The sequence below is a fragment of the Hirundo rustica genome, chromosome 16 (assembly GCF_015227805.2).
Source record: "Hirundo rustica isolate bHirRus1 chromosome 16, bHirRus1.pri.v3, whole genome shotgun sequence".
Taxonomy (NCBI): Eukaryota; Metazoa; Chordata; class Aves; order Passeriformes; family Hirundinidae; genus Hirundo; species Hirundo rustica.
In genome coordinates this window covers 12,258,580-12,278,829 of record NC_053465.1, presented here as the reverse complement: position 1 = coordinate 12,278,829, position 20,250 = coordinate 12,258,580, and the positions used below count along the sequence as shown (strand labels likewise).

Sequence of the window (20,250 nt, the reverse complement as noted above, 5' to 3'; positions counted from 1 at the left end):
CAGAGCCCCAAATTATTAGAGCTGAGCCAAGAGCAGTGGGCTAGGCAGAGGCTGGAAATGGCTCCAGCACACTCCCCATTCCCCAGCTTTAAGACTGCTCTGACATTTTCATTTATTGGGGGATTCAAGCAGCATTAAAGAGACCCTCATGCTGCGCATTCCTGCCAGAGCTTGTTGGGCATAAGGGGAAGATCTGTGCAGATGCCAGTGGGGTTTCCAGCACGGTGCAGGGGGATGGAGCATTGTGTAGCTCTTGGGAGGATCAAGGATTTGTACACTAACCCCAGGAATGGTAAGGATCCTGCTGGTAGAGACAATTATGGGAGGCTGTGGCCTCGCTGATAAGAGCAATTGCTTTAGGAACAGGAGAACATTGCTTATCACAGAATGGGCTGGGTTGGAAGGGAACTGAAAGCCCATCTCAATCCACCTCCTGCCATGGGCAGGGACAACTTCCACTGTCCCAGTTTGCTCCCAGCCCCAATGTCCAACCTGGTCTTGGACACTTCCAGGGATCCAGGGGCAGCCACAGCTTCTCTGGGCACCCTGTGCCAGGGCCTGCCCACCCTCACAGGGAACAATTTCTTCCTCACATCTAGTCTAAATTTCTTCTCTTTCAGCTTAAAGCCTTTCCCCCTTGTCCTATCACTATCTGCCTTGGCAATTAGCTGTTCTCCAACTTTTCAATAAGACTCTTTAAGTACAGTAAGGCCACATTGAGGCCTGGCCTTATGGACACAGCTTTCAAACCTCCAGGAACTCTGCTGGGGGGGACTGCTCCAGAAAGAAATGTGTCTAACCCTTCCATGGAATGAAAATAAATAAAAAAAGAAAGGAAAAAAAAAGAAATCTTTTCATGTCCAGTGAAGAATTTATCCATGATTTTTAAGCTGCCTGCTTCCACAGCATCACTTTAGCGAGCCTAGAGAGGTGAGGGAGCCCTGAGCTCCCCTGAGCACAACTGGCTGCACATTTCAGGGCAGACATTGAGCTGCTGGTCCCTGTCACAGCCCAGATGGGCACTGGCAGTGAGCTGTTGTGTCTACTGGCCTGCAGTGGTTGACCCCACACTCCCTGCTGGGGTAGTCGCTGTCCCACTCAGTGCTTCCTGGAGCGTTTGATGCACCGGGCGAACGCGGTCCAACACTGTTCTGAAACTCAGACGAAATATGGGAGAAGTCCTGTGGGGTGGAGAGGAAAAGGAGGGTTACAGGAGCACACAAAGCAGAACTGCAGATTTAATAGTAGTGCATAATCACATTTATAGGCACTGTCCCCAAAACCTGTCTGTTCAGAGCGCCGGAGGAGCCCCAGGGACAGAGCGGGGTCCAAGCCCAGCCCATGGTGTCAGTGCAGCATCTGACATCCCTTTTCCCTGCTCTTTTTGTCAGAACCTCCCTCCTCGGGGGTGGGAATGGCTGTGGAGGCACACAGCCCCAGAAGCCTTTGGGGATTTTTGCCAAAGCCAGTGTGTGTCCAGTGCAGCTCAGCTCCTGTGCAGTGCTGAGTTCCCCACCCCAGTGCTCAGGAACAAGGGACAGCCACACAAGCAACACTGTCCCCATGAGCTGCCACTACTGGTAATTCAGCAAGGACACTGAGGGGCTGCTTTAACTGAAAGCTGATCAGTTTTCCCCATTTCTTTGGGTTGGTTTAATTAATTTATATCCGTTAGGCAATGTAGAGAAACCAGATTCATGATAGTTACCTGGCAAAGAATATGATTTTTTCCAAAATACCCAAATTAGGGCAACTGGGGGGGGGGGGGAGGGCGTATTTTAAAATTATTTTTATATTTTGTTCACAAACTATGATGTGGGATGATGTTTTACAAAATGCTGCCCCCTCAGCAACAGCTCCTACCCCCGTGAGAGATTGTGAGGATCCCCTATGATGCTATCACCAAGTCACAGAAGCCACTTTCGCTGTGCAGAGCTCAAGCCCAGTCCCTGTGCTGGAGAACTCAGGATCATTTAGGTTGGAGAAGACCTCCAAGACCATAGAGTGCAGCCATTAACCCAGCACTGCCAAGCCCACCACTAAACCCCGTCCCCAAGTGTCACATTTACACATTTTTTGAATGTTTCCAGGATTGGTGACTCCACCACTTCTCTGGGCAGCTGTTCCACTGCCTGAGCACCCTTTCAACAAAGACATTTTCCTCAACTTTCAATCTAAACGTTCTCTGGCCCAGCCTGAGGCCGTTCCCTCTCCTCCTGTCCCTGTTCCCAGAGCCTGACCCCCCGGCTGTCCCCTCCTGTCAGGAGTTGTGCAGAGCCACAAGGTTCCCCCTGAGCCTCCTTTTCTCCAGGCTGAGCCCTTTCCCAGCTCCCTCAGCCCCTCCTGGTGCTCCATCCCCTTCCTTGGGGGTAACATCAATACCCAAAACCCCAAAGCCAAGCGAGCCGCCAGCACTCACTCACCTGCTGCCCGGGAGGCGAGGCGTTGATGGGGGGCTGTACCTGTAGTGCCATGGGGGGGGACAGGAGGGGCTGCTGGGGGACCTGCTGCATGCTGAGGGGCTGGGGCAGGAGCGAGCTCTGCGGGTGGTGCAAGGACAGCTGCTGGTGGAGCGGGGGGCTGATCTGGAAGGAGGGCGGCGGGGAGGCACTGATGCTGGGCAGCAGGGGCTTGGAGGGCAGGGTCCGGGACAGCCCGGCGTGGGGGTGGCCGCGGTAGCTCTGCAGGTCCGACGGGGACAGGAAGGAGCCCAGGCCGGGGTAGGGAGAGGAGGCCTGCGGAGGCATCGGGTACATGGGCTGCTTGGGGGGGATCATCTTGGAAGGGGGGTTGCTCTGGGTGCTTTTCGTCTCCCCCTGGTCGGCGGAGCTCTGCGGGGAAACAGAGTGGCAGGCGGTGAGGAAGGGAAAGAGGGAACGTGGGTACGCATCCCGAGATACCCGTCGGCGCAGGGGAGCTCCCGCGGGTGCTGCTCCTCTCCCACCTGCCGGCACGTGAACGCGCAGCCCTGCAGCAGCTGGGCGGCCACAGGCTGGGTGCAGCATCCGTGTCTGGAAAACTAAAGCCCAGTGACTCCACCCGGCCTTTGGCAGAGCCTGGGGCATCAGGGGGAACGAAGCGGTGCGGAGGCAAACGGCCCACCAGCAGGTCCCTGCTTTGGGCGGCTGACAAACCCCTCCTGCTTCCAACAGAGTACAAGTGGGGCTGCAAACCCTCTGCTTTCCCCATCCTGGGCGTTCCTGCAGCCCTGGGAGGTCTACAATGCACGGGACAATCGTGGCATCATCGTGGCAGCAGGGAGAGAAGGACGGGGGAAAGGGTTGGACAATGAGGGTTTTGTCCTGTGATGGGTCCTGTAAAGAGACTCCTGATCCTCTCTCACCCAGCACAGGACCACATTGTGCTGCTTTGCTCAGAGCAGCTTTGCAGAAGAGCAAGTGGAGAAATTGGGAAGAAAACAAAGCCATAAAGCACGTGCTTCCATGACTTCCACGCCTTCCACAACTCCTGCCCCACACTGCTGAGAGGCACGTTCAAGACAGGATCCTCAGAGGCCTCCAGAGGAACCAACAAGAGTTTTAAATCCTCAACAAGTCCTTCCCATCCCCCTTTTCTGTCCTTGCTGCTGTTGTGTTGAGAAGCTGGCAGCTATCAGTCAGCACAGGGGCTCTGAGCCTTTCCAGCTCACCATCACCACACGGATCCTGCAGAGGAGCGGTGATTTGGGAGATCACTTTATTTCCCAAGGCAGCTGAACGTGATCATCAGGCTCTGAGGATGTGGTGTAGGGCCAAGGAGAAGCTTTGAAGGGGGACCATCTCACTACCCAAAGGCAGCGTTATCCCTGAGCCAGGATGATTTTGAGCTCACAGGAGCCACCCCAAATTCCCAGGCAGCGAATGCCTGTGTCCCCTCTCTGGAGGTGTGGAGGAGCACAAGCTGTGAGGTCCCTTGGGATGGGCACCCATGTCTAGGAGACTGGGCCCATCATTGCTCTCAGTGTGGTCTTGCAGCACTGGGAGTTCCTGTCTGAGCTTGAAATGCCCTGAAATTTCACTGTCAGGCACTGGAATGGGCTCTCTGGGCTTGGCCTGGCTGCAGTGTGGTAAGCACTCATGTGCTCACATCTCATCAACCCACAGTTACGCATCTTACTCCATAAAACTCTCTAAAACTCCCTAAAAATCTGGTCTGGGCTGTGCATGCACAGGAGAAGCAACACCTGGGGTCCTGAGCAGGTGGGACAGCCCAAGTGCTTGGAGCAGGGTGCAGCAGGATGCTGGTACCAGTGAGCCCAGTACCGGGTGTCACCTTCCCCTGGGCCAGTCCCTGGTGTCACCTTGCCCTCCTGACCCCTTTGATGCTCTCAAACCCCCAAAGCAGGCAAGGGACGGTGGGGACAGGCAGCAGGGACCCCTTCACCCTCAGAGGGACGCTGATGAGACCTCCCCTGCTGCTGAACCCACCCAAAGCGGGGCTCACTGCAGGGTGCTAAAGGCAGATGACAGCCCAGCTCCTGCCCGAACCCTGCTGCAGAGCCCCTCTTGCAGCCCCTTGGGAAGGTGCTGATGCTGGTATCAGCTCTGATACCAGAGTTGCACAGCATTTCTGATAGATCTGCTCCTCCCTGGAGGCCCCTCTGGGCTGTGACCCGTCCGTGAGCGCGGCTGTACCTTGGAGACGAGGCTGGCCCGGTACGCGGCCAGGGCTTTCAGGTACTCCTTCTTGGCAGCTTCTGTTTTCCTCTTGTAAGCCTGAAAGGACCAAGGCATGGACAACCATTAATAAATTGAACAGGGGGGCTGCTGGGCTTGGCTGCACCCCGCTGCTCAGCGGGAACCCCCTTCAGTGGGGCTGTGTGCGTGAACAACTCAATTCCGCTGCACAGGAATTCATGCCAAGCCGAGAAAATGAAGCCCCTGGATTGGACCGTGCTGGGATTTTTGGAGCTATCCCTGCTCAGAGTGGTCTGTGTGTTTAGACTGGTATTTATAAGAGACACAGTCTGATTTCATAGGGTGAACACAGTGAAATCCCTTCCCAACAGGAAGCAGAGTAAAGAACAATCCAGGCTCTTGGAAGAGCAAGACAAAAGCCAAAATCCTCAAATGACAGGACTACCTTTAAAATCCCTTCCAACTCAACCCATTCTATGATTCTGTGATGATGGCTAGTTTAAAAACATGTGAGGCAGTCAGAATTCCTAAACTATTCATTTGTTTTCTTGGATTTCCCAATAGTAATTCTTTAGAACTCAAAACTTCAGCTCTTCCCTGCAGTCTAGACAGCTGGGAACTGCATTTTCATCTTAAAAAAAGCTGAGATTTTTGCCTCATCGTATGACTTGGTGAGCTGGAGCTTGCAGGGAAGCAGCAAGTACCTGGAGAGTTTGCTTCCCTAAGAAAATAATAATAATAAAAGAAAGGAGCTTTGGAAGGTGAATTATGGTTTATTTTTCCATCTTTCCTCATAATGAGAGATGCCTCTTGATCGTGTCAGTGCTGGTCCCCTTCCTGCCTGGGTCCTGGTCCTCCACATGGAGGTGAAGACCTTCAATAAATAATGGTGTGATGCAGCCTGCCCCCAGCAGCGAATCCCTGCAGGGTTACACACATTAAACTGAGTAAGGGAGAGGAGTATTTTAAAATGGAATAAAAAATTCAGGATAAAGGCAGAAAGTCTCAGGAAAAATACCCACCAACCATCTTCACTGGAAACCCAAAGCTTTCCTCACGTGGTGCATTGAAAGTTGATTTCAATTAGAGCAGATTTGCATGTATTTAATTCAGCTTTTAAACCAACAACAGCTTTCAGCAGTGGGAATGCTGAAGCCTCGTGGGCACGTTCTCTGTCCAGGATGATTTAGGTTAGATAGTGGGAAAAACTTCTTCATGGAAAGGGTTGCCCAGCCCTGGAACGGGTTGCCAGGGAAGTCGTGGAGTCACCATTGCTGGAGGTGTTTAAAAGACCTGTGGATGTGGCACTTGGGGACGTGGTGGCCATGGCAGTGCTGGGCTGACAGTTGGACAGGATGACCCTAAAGGTCTTTTCCAACAAAAACAATCCCACGGTTCCATGATTTAGCTCATTCCCCCTGCAAATTTCCATGGCCATGGCAGACTCCCTCCCAGCACTGACCTCTGAAGGGAGAGTAACCTTCCAGCAGTTGAACTGAATGTGAGTTTAAAATCAGTACGGATAAATCCTATTAAAAATGGATTGAAAGCCTTATTTTCACTGCTAAATCACAGCGAGTCCTGTAATGAAACGTTTTGACTCGACGCACTGGAGGTCTCAGACGGCAATTTTCTGAAATGGAGCATTTCCCTACGTTTGTCTTTGGCTTTATGGTATTCAGGAAATATTACATTTGCTCCATTCAGAACAAAATTACTTTTCAAAATGTCAGCCTGAAGAAGAGTTTGCCTGTGAAAGGTAACTATTTCTTCAAACAGTATCAGTTCCCTTAATGAAAGCTATTACCTTTCTCTACAATCTCCACATCTTTTATTATAGGATCAAAGAGTGGTTTGGGTTGGAAGGGACCTTAAAGCTCATCCAGCTCCATCCCCCTGCCATGGACAGGGACACCTTCCACTGGAGCAGGTTTGTGCCCATCACAGCCCCACAGAATTTGTTGTGTTCAGCAGCAGAGCTGGTGGATGCTCTTAAATGTGGTACCTGATGCCCTCACAGCAATGAGATAGGAATTCTGTATCTCAGGCCAGTGTTTAAGAGTGGCCACAGCTGGATGCTGATCTATGGAGAACATATTTAATTATTTTTCCTCTATAACAGCAAAATACAACAGTGATTTTACCATTTTTCTTTTCCAGGACGTTGGGAAAACAAAATATTCAGAGATAAATTTAATTATTAGCAAGAACTTGCCTGGAGGAAAACCTGCAATTTCTGGACAGTAAGCGGACAGGTAAATGAGACTTCCTGAACCTAAATGCAGATAAATAAATAACCAATAAAGTCTGTGCCCATCTTCATCCCCATCACTTGCTTTTTTTTTTTCCTGCTAAACAATGCTTTTATGGCACTCTTCATCTGTTCTTGTCTCTTTCAGAGCACGTTGATCTCCCTCATGCTGGGATGTGCTGCTGGGTGGGCTCTGGTGCAGCAGGGCTGGGAAGGGGCAGCCAGTGGCTCATTCTGCTGAAGGAGGGGGGATTTCTCCAGGCTGGAGCCTCTGAGCTCCCTGGGCCAGCCCCGGCCCAAGCCTGGCCACCAGCGGGGCTGCCCAGAAGGGTGATGGGCTGAGCTCGGGGATTGTGCCCTCTGATGTTTCTCTGGTGAACTGGAAGTTCTGGAAGATTCCCAGTGGATGATCTGGGTTTTAATCATAGAATCCCCGAATGGTTTGGGTTGAAGGGATTTTTGATCCACCCCTGCCATGGGCAGGGACACCTTCCACTGTCCCAGGCTGCTCCAAGCCCCAATGTCCAGCCTGGCCTTGGACACTGCCAGGGATCCAGGGGCAGCCACAGCTGCTCTGGGCACCCTGTGCCACCACCCTCATTGTAAAGAACCATCCTAAGGGTCTCCTGTTGGGAATTCTGCAGTCCTGCCCTGCACCCACACAGGGCTCCATCAAGGACACGGAGCTGCCTGTCCCCAGGGAACCACCACGCTGACGTGGGATCTGAACAGAGCTCCTCACAAATCCTCTGTGTAAAGGCAGCTCTAGTGCAACATTTATAACCTTTAAAATTTTAATTTAAACATTGACAAAACCACATTACTTTCTAATTAAATCCCATTTTCTCCCAGGGAATTTAATTTTGAAGTAATTTATCAGATTTAAGGATCCTCAAAACATTTTGCATGTTTTTCTTCCTAACCTGCCATGCCCACTGATTTATTTTCTTTATTCATTAACAGGAGGATTCATTAGTCATTAAGTGAGTGGGTGGGTTGGGGGGGGGAAGGAGGAAGTAAAAATGGTTAGTGATTATGAAAACAAAAAAAATCAGAGCTGTAAGAAGCATATGTTGGGATCGTAATCCTGACACCTCTGTGTCTCGGCAAAGCAGCCAGTAATTGTACCGTAATGAAATGTTCTTGTTTGATAACAAGTTAATTAGAGGAGACAATTATTGCAAACCCCGCTGACGCCCACGAGCGGCTCCGTGTGGCGCAGGCACTGAGTGACAGCCGGAGCTGTTATCCGTAACCTCTGCATCCCAGCCCCCCTGCTCCGGCAGGAACGCTGCTTCCCAAGCCTGGGCAACGAGGGGAGGAACGCAAACTCTCCCCCAAAAAATCAAGGGGCGCGCTGACCCCAAGCGGGAAGGTCTCTGCTGCAATGCCAGGTGGAGTTTGGGGCGTTCTGCTTCAAAAAAGAGGTAGAACATCAGGAGAGGAGAGATGGGAAGTTCAGGGAAGGTCTCCAGGAGGAAAGCTGGGAGGGAAGACCACGAGGAGCCACGAGGATGTAGCAAAGGAGGCACGGAGTGATAGATCCTCTGCATGTAGGAGAAGAGGCAAAATAGGCTTAAATTGCACCAAGGGAAATGTTGGGTAAGCACTGGGAGGCCTTGAGAGCAGTAAGGATAATTAAGCACGGGAAGATACTGCCTGGGGAGATGTGTAATCTCCACCACTGAGGGTTTAAGAACAGATTAGGAACACATCCATCAGGAATGGCTTAAGTAGAGATGATCCTGACTTCAGGCATCAGTATGGTGTGGTTGACCTCTTAAGTCCCTCCCTGCCCTTCTTTCTATGATTCCGTGACTGCTTTTTTTCTTCTCCCAAATGTGTAAATTTGGTTTTTATTCTGCTTGTAAATCTGCAGGGTTTTTCTTGTAACCATTATACACTTTCCTACAAGATATGTCTTGAGATCACCATAACTTATGGCTTATTCACAAGATGACTCAGAGCATGTCCTCCCCGCCACACTCACCCTTCTCTCCACACATCCTTACCCCAGCCTCTGGAAAGGCAAAGAGGAAACATGGACACTTTATCCTTATCCCTTCCCAGCTCCTTCTTTCCTCTGTATCCCCTTCTTGGGCAAGACTTATTCTGTCCCTCCCAACATTAAAACCAGCTAACCCAAGCTGCATGCTCAGAATAAAACCTGTGGTCTGGATTGCAGCTCTTGAGGTCAATATCCCTGAGGGTACCGGCAGGGAAGATCCTGGCTGTGGGAATTATTTGCGCGGTTTCAGTAGAGTTCCTGCTTTATCCTGGTGGAGACACAGTGCTGTGAAGCAGCTCCTTTGGAGAATGAATGGAAGAGCCTGTAATGAAGCAGGAATTGCCATTGGCTAAGGCATCCTGAGAGATTGCTGCTCTCCACTGCCTGGACTTCGTGGGGTGGAAGTCACCCCTCGCTCCATGTGAGGGCACAAGCGTATTCCCAGGACAATCCACTGAAGATTCCAAAGGGAACAGGAGGGTGACAAATCCAAACCCTCACCTCCAATGAAACCCACACACCATTCGCCTTCCAAACCTCTGATCTTCCTCTCCAAGACGAAAAGTAACACTCGTGGAGCTGCTGTCAATAGCAGATTTGACCCTTCATATTCTCCCCATCGTTACCCTGCCCTCCGCCAGACCTTTCTCGGAGCCTTGTTTGGGATTGGTGCTTTGATGCCTCTCTGTGCATGGCTTTCCTCGATGCCCAGAAGGTGCTGAAACCTCCTTCCAAGCCAGGGCAACTGTTTGGATCCTTCCAGCCCCTCACTGCCAGGGCTTTGGGGCTGCAGGAGGAAAGTGTGTCTCGTTGCGGCTCCGGCACTGACAGCTCGGTACAAACCTGGAACTGGGCACTTTGTAACATGGCTGTTCCATGGGATCTCTCCCTTCTGGTGGCTCTTCCAGAAAACAACTCTGCAGCTGTCCCACGGTGCCTCTGTCCCACTGCAGACACCTGCAGCGTCCGTCAGCAGCTGATGGATCAGGATCCATGAGCAGATGGATCTGATTAAATGGGTGATCTGTTACTTTCTGCCCAGCAGGCAATTCTTCTGCTGGGTAATTTGCCCCTGGAGTGTGACTTTATCCCTGGAGCTGTGTTGTTCTCCAGGCTGTGCATTTGTATGGGAAAATCCTGTTTGTATTTGGCCGCAGAGTCACTCAGCATTTCTGAACTGGTCCGGGTGAAACACGAGCAAGAACGCATCTCTGGTACCTTTGTGTTCCCAGACTCAAAAACTCCACTGAAAATGCCGGGTTTGCCCAATCTCTGCTCATTTCAGTTGGGAGGCTCTGGGTTAGCCTGAGGATCACCCAGCAGATTGCTCAGGAGCTCCTTGATTCCTCTGCTCCCAGTTCCCGGAGTCTATGGAAACACCTGCCCAGGGCTTTGGCTCTGTGGCTGGATTTGCTGACAAAAAGAAGCTGGTTCCAGAGACTCCTGCAACTGCCACCTTGGCATTGATCTCTGTGGTCTCCATCACTGCTTAGCTCCAATCCAACCTCCTCTTCACCAAATATATACTGCGGGGCACAGGGGGGTGCTCGGAGAGGGAAGAACAGAAGTTGGCAGAGGAGAGTGAATCCCACCAGCGACTTCTCTGGAGAGCCTCCAGGCTTATCACCCCCAGGAAATGCCCTGAGGGAGGACAGTCCCTAGGGCTGGTGTCACCTGCTCCTGAGCAGACCCGGCCCATGGTGGCCCTGTGGAAACAGGAGGGGCTGTGGGTGGCACAGGCCAGGACCGCGCTGTCCATGCCAGGGGAAAATCCTCCCAGGGAATCAGCAGAGCTTGCTCCAATCTAGAGCTCAGATTCCTCTAATTTCTGTCAAATCAGGCAGCCCTTTTACACCTTGCTGGGGAGCGCTGCTTGAGATCTGCTAATGGAAAACCCTCCCACCGAGGCACGGGATTCTGGAGCTGGGACCCGGAGCTGCGGGCCGGTTCCTCTGACAGGTGCCCCGTTGGATGCTAATGGCTGAATTAGCATTTCACTCTGCAGCACAGTCGAAGCTATCTCTACAGGAACAGCTGCTAAACTATTTGCAAAGTTCAAAGAAGACATATTAATTTTTTATTTTTTTTTTTTTCCCCGAGTCACATTCTTCAGATTCCCGTGTAAGCTCCTTAGGAAAGGCCACGCCAGCTGTTGAAGAATGAAGATTACGACGTCCTGCTAATGCAGCGCTGGGGATATTTAAGGTATTGTTATTTATTCCTATTCTACAGCCACGCTGGAAGGGGTTAAAACGGGGAAGAAAATGGTGCTTTGCTGAACAGGTGTCCTTGAGCAGCACCCAAGGACACGGAGATTGCTAATCCTGTATTCCACAGCATGATCAAATCACCAGGCAACAGATATAAATAAAAAAAGGCAGGAAATAAGGAAATTTAGATACAAGTGTGTCAGAGGGAAAATGAAGATTCATTGTGAAGAGGCTGAGAAGAGAAGAAGAAGGAACAAAATGACAAAGCCACAAATGATAAACCAGTAAGAACAAAAGAAAGGGGGGAGAAAAAAGCCTCTCAGTGAAATGCATGTCTGTGACAGCAGCAGCCAAATCAAAGATGCTGCTAGATTATATGGTTTCTTGCATAATATGCATTCTGGTTCCCTTTCTGTGTTTGTCTTTCAGCTGGTGCACAGGGAAAAAAAAAAAACATATCTGAAATGGGACGTGAGCAACCTTTATTTTCCTTGTTTCATCAGGAGGAGAAAGCAAATTTGCTTTGTGGGAGCAGCAGCACCTGCTCAATGGCAAATAAATAGCTCCAGCTTTGATATTACAGTGCATATAATCATTAGCAGCACAAATGGCAGAGGATTAACCCTCTGCATGCTGGCCAGGGCTACCTGGCAAAGGGCTGGCATGTCACTGCTGCCAGCAGAAATGCTCCAGGAGGTGTCTGTGGAGAGGGGTTGGGGCTCTGGGAGGGGCACAGGACCCTTCCCAGCCCGAGGCACTGCCTGGCATGGCTACAGGACACCAGCACTGGGCTTCCCTCAGCCCTTTGGCACTGGCAGGGGGGGCACCCCACCTCTGTGCACCCCTGTGTGCAGCATGGGTGGGCACAGGGCAGGCACAGCAGGAACGTGTCAGGGGCTGCTCACATGTGGGGGAACCACAAAATGCCCTGGGGTTGTGGACCAGCTTCCCTGGAACCCCTCCCTGGCTGTTCCCTGCCTGCAGCTTTCCCACAAGGTGGGAACTAAAACACCCCCAGGATGGGCCCGTGCTGGGCCCACTGGAGGGCACAGGATAAGGTTTGTAAACTTTCTCTGGAGCAGGAATTCAGGGATGTAAAGAACTGCTTAGTAACATGGGGGGGCTGGGGGCTGCACCTCTGGGGTCCAAGTGTGGGATCAGCTCCAGAGCAGATCCTACAGCCTCAAATCCACCCTTTCTCAAGCCAGGAAGAGGGGAAGTGTTCTCTAACTAAAACCTTGGTCGTAATTGAGCCAAAATACCCAAATTTGGCTCTTGCTTGCCTGCTGTGCCACCTCTGTGCTGGCTTTTCCCCAGATTTTCCTCTGCACTGCTTTTTGCAGTGAGGACTGGAAGCCACTGTTGTTCACAAAGCTAAGAGCAGTGTCCCTGATGAAACACTTCCCTTCTCCAGCTTTTCCACCCCTTCCCAGAGCACAATCCTGCTGCTGATGGGCTGACCCACAGCCTGCTGCAGACACGTGGCAGGCTGGACTCCCAGGCTGCAGCAGGATTTTGGCCAGTGATGCCTGGCTGTGCTGCTGGACACCATCCCTCTCCAGATGTGCCAGGGGAGCACCTGGAATGCCTGCCTGCCTTCTCAGGGAAAGTGTGCACCTTTTCCTGCAGCCCTGGGCAGGAAACACCTACAGGACAGCCCAGGCACTTGTTTTCACATATTAAAGGCATTTGAAAATTTTCTTTTCCTTTTTCCCTTTCCATTGCGTTGCCTTGTGAATCTAAAAAAAGGCTTCACCAGGGATGTTGGCAGAGGAAAGCAAACAGGGGCTAAATAAACTCTCCTCCAGCCAGACACTTCCAGAGTGAACGTGCCACATCACACAAACCAGCCACAGGGTCCCAGAGCCAAAGAGAAATTGTGTTCCTCCAGCCACAGTCCCGGGCAGGGGGGGAACTGCTGTGGGAGAGAAGTATCCAGCTGGAGACAAAGCCAGGAAGTTAATATTTAAGCGTTCAGACAAGGAACAAATGACTTAATTAAATCAATTACAGAGGGAGAAATGGAGCCACTTAGAAAGCGTGTGTAAAGAGACGGCGAGGCTGCTGCGAGCTCATGAAAGAGAAGGAGGAGGGAGAGTTAGCAGGGAAGATAAACGGGCTGGTTTAATCCCTGCTGTTAATTAAGAGCCGGGCGTTCGCACCGCGCTGAGCCAGGGTCGCGGCAGCGCTTCCACTGCGAGCCCGAACCGTGGCAATATTTGTAACGGGCTGTGAAGGAGGCGCAGACTGAGATGCTGCTGCAAGCAGGAGAAAGAGGAGACATAAAGCTTTTCCACACTCCTGAACCAACAGCACAAACCCAGCCCCTATCCTGCATCTTCCCACCCTCCTGACCTTCCTCCCCTCTTCGGATGAGGAATTTCTGCCCGCACCGTCCTACACCGATCCATCCAAAAAAGAGAAAAGGGAGCAGCAAAAGGGCTTTCATCCCTGAAGATCCTCTGCTCTTCCTCCTGACTCAATGTGGGGTGGAAATCAAAGTTATTTCCCAACATAACTAGCAGTTACATGGTTTTTTCCCTCCCTGCTCTCTCCCCATGCAAAGCTGCTTCCAGAGCTGGCCATGGATGCCCAGCTGGAGCTGTGGCCGGGCTCCAGGAGAAGTGGTCCCAGCTAAAGCCTGTTTGGGTCCAGGACACATCACACACCGTGCCAGATCTCGCTCTGCCTGATAAAAAGCCATCCTTGCTCCGGGAAGTGTTCCCTGGGGTTCTCTCAATAGGCAACAAGCAATTACAGGCTTTTGTAACTGACTCAGCAGCAAGCAAAGAGGGAAAGCAGGACGTGGAATTCTCCACGTGAAGCAGACGGAAAGTGGCTGACAGCTTTGGGGCAGCAAGGTTTCCTCTGTGAGGCCACTTCAGACATCTCCTTCTGAAGCTTTTAAAGCCTGAACGCTGGATTTGAAGCCGGCAGCGCAGGGAGTTAATAGTGTTTAGCCGGTTGGCTGTCACTCCTTGTCAGTAAATAAGCAAATACAAACCCATCTCCCATCTCAAGCTGTAAAACCCCACATCAGGGAAAGGCCACCGACGGCGGGGCAGAGTACGAGCTTATCAAGAATAATTGTCATAAAAATTTGCTCTTCCCCATGCAACAACAGCAATTTTGCACAGTGGGCACCTCAGCGCTGCTCCTAAAAGCAGCCTGTGGTCCTGCACTTGAGCCTGTGGAAGCCCCTGGCCATGCCCTGAACATGCCTGGGGAGATGCCCTGCACCGTGGAAATTCACATTTCAACAGCTGAAAGAGAAAAGCAAACAACCCAATAACTCACCTGCTTTTGTTCTTCTCCCAGACTGTCCCACATTGACGCCACGATTTTTGATACGTCCCCGAAGGTGGCGTTGGGGTTTTGCCCTTTGATGGCCGCTTGTGTGTCTCTGAAAAACAGGGCGTAGGCTGACACGGGCTTCTGAGGCTCATTGGGGTCCTTCTTTTTCTTCTTCTTTTGGCTTTTGGGCTTTTTGCCCAGGTCTGTTGAGGGTCTTTTCTCTCCAGTAGCCTGCAAAACCAAGAGATGAACCTTAGCAGCCAGCTGGGAGTGATCTGATACACACACCCCTGCTACAGCTACTGAGCCAAGGAGGAGGGACAGGGAAAGGGAGTGGAGATGTCCCAGCATGGAGAGGGGGCAGCAGCCCTGGGGGTCTCTTTGTCCCCCAGGAGCCTCTTGGATCAATGCACAAACTGCTGGTGGGTGCCTGAGCCTGCTTTGGTGCCTCCTTTCAGACCAGCTCATAGTTTGGGTTCATCCCTTTGTCCCCACTTCAAATCTGGGGCTTTTCCAGTCCTCAGTCATCACTCTCCTTCCCCACCATCCTCCCCAGTTCACTCACTCCTTGATCCTCTTCAGGAACCTCTCCAAATGCCTTGCTTCCCAGCTAGATCTCTTTAGCAGTCCAGGAATGTCCCAAACTTGGCTTTCACGTGGTTTCTGACTTCCATCCCCGTAAGTCCCCTTTGCAAGCTGCTCCTGCCTTCCCTCACCTCCCCATTCCAGAAGGTTGTGAGCACTGACCAAGCAACCCCAGCACCACATTAAACATCACACCAGGGCCATCCAAAACTTGCTCCACCCTGCTGACATATATGTACCCCTATCCAGAAAAATATCCAGGAACTGAACTGTTTTAATCACACGAATTAAATGCTTTGCCTGTGCTGTTCACTCTTCCAACTGATCTGGGTGCAGCTGGATGACCAGGAATGGCTGTGTCCACACTCAGTGCCCAGTGGGTGTTGGAACTCAGGGGAGCAGGACACAGGGAACAGGAGCTGGCCTTTGGGATGCTGCCACTGGGCTGGGAAGTGAAACAGCAAGGCTGGAAACAGGGTTGCTTCCACTGAAGGCAGCGTGGAAAGAAGATGGTGTCTCAGTCTCCCTTGGGATGCCCTGCGCAGTGTGTTAGGGAAAGTTCCTTCCCCAGAGGGTGCTGGCACTGCCCAGGCTCCCCAGGGAATGGGCACGGCCCCGAGGCTGCCAGAGCTCCAGGAGCCTTTGGACAGCGCTGCCAGGGATGCCCAGGGTGGGATTTTGGGGTGTCTGTGCAGGGCCAGGGGCTGGAATGGGTGATCCTGGGGGTCCAACTGATGATATTCTATGGGTCTATGAATACAGGGGACAGCAGAAGGCTCCATGGGAGGATGTGCAAAGGAAAAGACCCCTGGAGAACACCTGGATACTCATCAAAGCTTTCAATGCATTAACTGTGGCGGGTGGAAGCTTGCACTACAGGGAAGCACCATTACCCTTATTTTATGGGGAAGGAAAACCTAAATACACCAAATGGAAGAAAATGAAAGCACTGGCTGGATCTCTGCATCCTTGAGGGCAAACAGGACACCAGCCCCTCCACCTGCAGGCCCCGAGCTCAAGGCACTGCCATCAACTGCACAGGTTGTCGAGTTACTCGGAAATAGACAGCTCAGAACACCAAGATCTTGTGACAACTGTGCCTCCAGCTGAGCTGGGGACAAACAGCTTCTTCTCCTGATGGACTTGCCAGTTTGAGCATGTTCTTGGCAGTGCCAGGATTTAAGAGGCTTCCCTTCAGCTGGTACAGGCCAGGCGCGGGGAGGAAAAGGGCAGCGGCGTTGCTGTTCTCCGCTCTGCAGCTCTTGACTGGTCATTAATTTCTGTATCAGCGCAGTGACATTTGTCAAACAGACAGTGACCATTAGTGAATGAGCAGAGAGACCACAAAAATTGCATTTAATTTAAAATTGCCCAATTGGGCTTGAATGGGAGGCCTGGAGGTGAAAGGGCAGCTTATTAGGAGGAAAAAAAATGCATGACAGGGCTCCAGCCCATTAGTAAGTGAGATGGCATTTTAACTAACTGTGATCCCATTTGATTCAGTGGAGTGCCGTGGGCAACCTGCTCCCACACAGCCACCCACCAAGCCAAGGAGCTGGAACAGCAGCAGCGCATCCCCAGCTGGATTTACAGCTCAGGCAGCACCAAAGAGCATGGGGGATTTAAGGAACACAGCAGCAGGGAGCAGAGCAGATCAGGATTCGGTTTTCATGGGGTTTTCCAGGTGTGACACACATGGGATGAGACAACAGCCTGGGCTTGGACCTCAGAAGAGTCTTGTTCAGCCTGAACGCCATTCATGGCTAAAGTCAACCCCCAGTGAGCCAGTGCTTCACTGCCCCAGAGCATCTGCACCCCCAGGGGCCATCCCCACGGCCAAAGGGGCCAGGGAGGCTCGGGCAGGGGGATGAAGAGCATGGCCACCTGCCCATGGTGGCCACTGGCACTGGAGCTGCCCTGGAGAGGCAGCAGAAGGTCTGTTGGGTGGCAGATGGGGACTGTGGAATGTGATCCCAGAAATTTGGTGCCTTCTTAGATGTTGAACCCAGGAGGAGCTGAAACGTCATGGACACTGTGATTTTAATAACTGTGGAGAGCTGGAATCCAGCTAATCCAGCTGGGATTTGGGCTGTACCCACCTGTCCCTCCCATCCCAGTGCACCCACCCCCCAAGCTACGAAGCTGGTAAATACACCCGTGAGGCTCAGAGACCTCTGAAATACACAAGCTCCCAGCTCAGAGGACCTGAAGGACCTGCTGGCATCAGACTCATTTCTTTAACCTGTGACCTTCTCGCTCACAAGATTAATTTCTGCTCATTAGATGTCCTTTTGATGACTTATTGCACAAAAGCCCTTAATGGTCACATGAAAAAGTGACTGATGGGTGAAGGCAGCAGCTGTGCAGACAGAGAAAACAAACAGAAACCTGCAGGCCACAACGTGGGTCTGCTGCTTTCCTCACACTCAGCATCTCCTCCCCCAGCAAACACATCGCTCCCACCTGTTTGGGAGGTTTACAGGACAGAAGAATGAGAGGGATTGTCTTAAGGATTAGGAAAAATTCTAATCTCTGCAAGGTGTCATCATCTGGACATCTCCAAACTCTTCCCACCCCATGGGCACCACTGGCTCAAGAAAATGGAAGATCCAACCCCAAAGCTGTGTCCTGCTCAGGGGCTCCTGGGTGGCTGACAGGAAAGCTGGGTGATGCTGGTGGGGGCAGAGAGACAGAACCTGGTGTGTCACTAAACTGAAGCTCATTTTCTCCTGACATGAAAGATTTCAGCTCCCAGGTCATTGCTCGGAGCTTTGTGACACAGGCTTTGGGAGATGGCAGGCTGTGGGATCCAGCAGCACAACCCTTCCCACAGTGTCCCCTGGACATGGAATCACAGAGTTTGAAAAATTCCTTTTGTTTTTAACCTTGAGAATCCCTTCTTTTTACAGTTTTATCCACTGAAGCTGTGTTTCCACTCACATGAGCACTCTGCTTTGAAATGTCCCCGTCTGAAGTGAAATCTGCCAATGGATGAAAACCTACAGGATTGATGGGAATCCATTTTCCTGGGTTTCCATGAAGAGGGAAAGGTTGCTCAGTCCTAGCATTTTCCCAGTTTTCCAGCCCTTGCACTGTTTGCTGCTCTGGTTATACATTCAAACCCTGTCACAGCAGTCCATTTGGGTGGGACAAGGTTACAATACCAGTGCCTTGGGTCAGCCCCTTCCAGGAGATTTTCCATGGAAGGCTTTAATAAAAAGTCCCCAGGGAGTCCAGCAATTCACCTGCAGGCTCAGAGGCGCTGTGATAGCTGCAGTTTGCCCTCAGTACATAACAGCCATAGATTCCTGGAACATGGCACGTGTGGTTTGGCTTTGCTGGGGCATTTGGAGAGACATGGACAACCAAGATGTTCCCAAACCCCCAGGAATTCCTTGGGTTTGCTGGTGCCACACTCAGCAGCAGTTGTGTGGGCTGTAGAGGCCATTTGGCACACTGCTGACTACTTCAAACACCACCCTGGTGAATTAAAAGGCCGAAGACCCTTTAAACGCCTGTTTGTTTTCCTTAGCAAGCCATGTCCGATGAGCTCAGTTAAATCCCACCACGAGTTATTTTCCTTCCCTGTTTCAGTCTCCTCTACCCACCACCAGAAATCTAATTTAGCTCCAAGCATTTGCAGACTCTTAGCCCTGAAGCTGCTTTGCTCATCACAATCATCATCCCAGGAAATCCTGTAGCCTGATGGACCTGGCAAAACGTGGAGGCAGAGGAACAACTCCGGCTGTGCGAGTGCCAGCCTGCCGTGCTGGACCTCACCCTAGGCTGGGAACGGTGCCCTCATCCTTGGGAAAGCCTCCCATTACCAATGGAAAAATAAGACCAGGAGCCTGTGGTTTTATTGAGCCCAATTTATCCCTCCCCGCAAAGCACCACTCCGCGTGGAACCCGGCGCGAGCGCGCCTACCTTGTAATGCGACTCGGTCTCCTCTTCCTGCGTGGAACTGGAGGGAGATGGGGTGGCAGACTTGCTTCCCGGGGGCGAGGGGGAGCCGTGGGTGACCCCGCTCCGGATGCCCATCTGGGAGATGAGCTGGGACTGGCTGAGGGCGCCCATGGGGCCGCCCAGCATGCCGGGCCGGTTGAGCAGCGGCACTTGGCGGTTGGACTCGTAGGACGCGGCGTCCGAGTGCACCATCTCCTGGATCTGAGTGAGGAGGAGATCACTTGTCACTGCGAAATCCACTCGTTTGTTCGTTTGTTTGTTTGTTTGCCACACTGCCAAATCACTTTAAGACTGATTTATTGTTTAAGTTGTTCGGCACGGCTGGCAAGGTCTTCCTTGAGCTCGCTTCCGAACGAGGCAAGAGCCGAGCACCGTGCAGCCGTGTCTGTGCCCGTGAGCCAAACAGAGAGGTGCTAAATCAGCTCTGTGTGCGGGGCTGTGTGCCCAGAAGGTGCCCCTGACTGCCTCAGGGACTGCTGGTGGCTGGCACCTCTCAGGGGGCTGAAAAAAGGTCCACAAACGAGCAATTTATGGTGAAATCACCAGGAGGAGGGAAGCTCCTCCAAGCCTCATCCAACCTGGCCTTGGACACTTCCAGAGGCAGCCACAGCTTCTCTGGGCCAGGGGCTCACCTCCCTCACAGGGAAAAATTTCTTCCCAGTATCCCATCTAAACCTACCCTTCTGTAACAAAACCATTCCCCCTTGTCCTGTCACTGCAGGCTCTTGACCCCAGTCTCTCTCCAGCTCTCCTGGAGCTCCTTTAGGCACTGGAAGGGGCTCTCATGTTTCCTCAGAGCCTTCTCCTCTCCAGATGAACACCCCCAGCTCTCCCAGCCTGGCTCCAGAGCAGAGGGGCTCCAGCTTTTGGAGCATTTTCATGGCATCCTCTGGACCCGTTCCAGCAGGTCCAGCCCCTCTACATCAAGAAGTAAATAAGAGATGAGATGATGAGATGAGATGAGATGAGATGAGATGAGATGAGATGAGATGAGATGAGATGAGGACAAACCCTGCTGTTTTCTGTCTCAAGACCCCATTTCCAGTTTGAGTAATTTTCCCTGAAACTCCATTTTCCCCCAGGATCCATCCTTGATGATCCAGCAGAGCTTGGCTCCTGCACAGCCTTGTCCAGTCATGGAGTGGGAGGGAGGCACACCCTGTCTGAAACATTTGCCAGACTTTTTCCCTTTTACATTAATCTGATTAATGCTAACACGAGTTTAAAGACCTGAGCTCCTGATCTGCCCACTGAGGTGCAATCTCTCATTACCAGGGGACCTTTGCCAACTCCATCAG

General features: G+C 51.9%; 1 protein-coding gene across 2 annotated transcripts in view; it reads right to left on the bottom strand.

The window, feature by feature from the left end:
- The window catches only part of TOX2 (TOX high mobility group box family member 2), a 153,935-nt gene that overhangs the window by 5,446 nt on the left and 128,239 nt on the right, over positions 1-20,250 (bottom strand). For both annotated transcript variants that reach the window (XM_040080068.2, XM_040080067.2), the window contains exons 4-8: positions 18,914-19,153; positions 14,404-14,631; positions 4,635-4,715; positions 2,424-2,831; positions 1,051-1,181 (exon numbers count right to left, since the gene is read on the bottom strand). In XM_040080068.2, the coding sequence (XP_039936002.1) occupies positions 1,051-1,181; positions 2,424-2,831; positions 4,635-4,715; positions 14,404-14,631; positions 18,914-19,153 (1,088 nt within the window). The remainder of the gene's footprint in view (positions 1-1,050; positions 1,182-2,423; positions 2,832-4,634; positions 4,716-14,403; positions 14,632-18,913; positions 19,154-20,250) is intronic.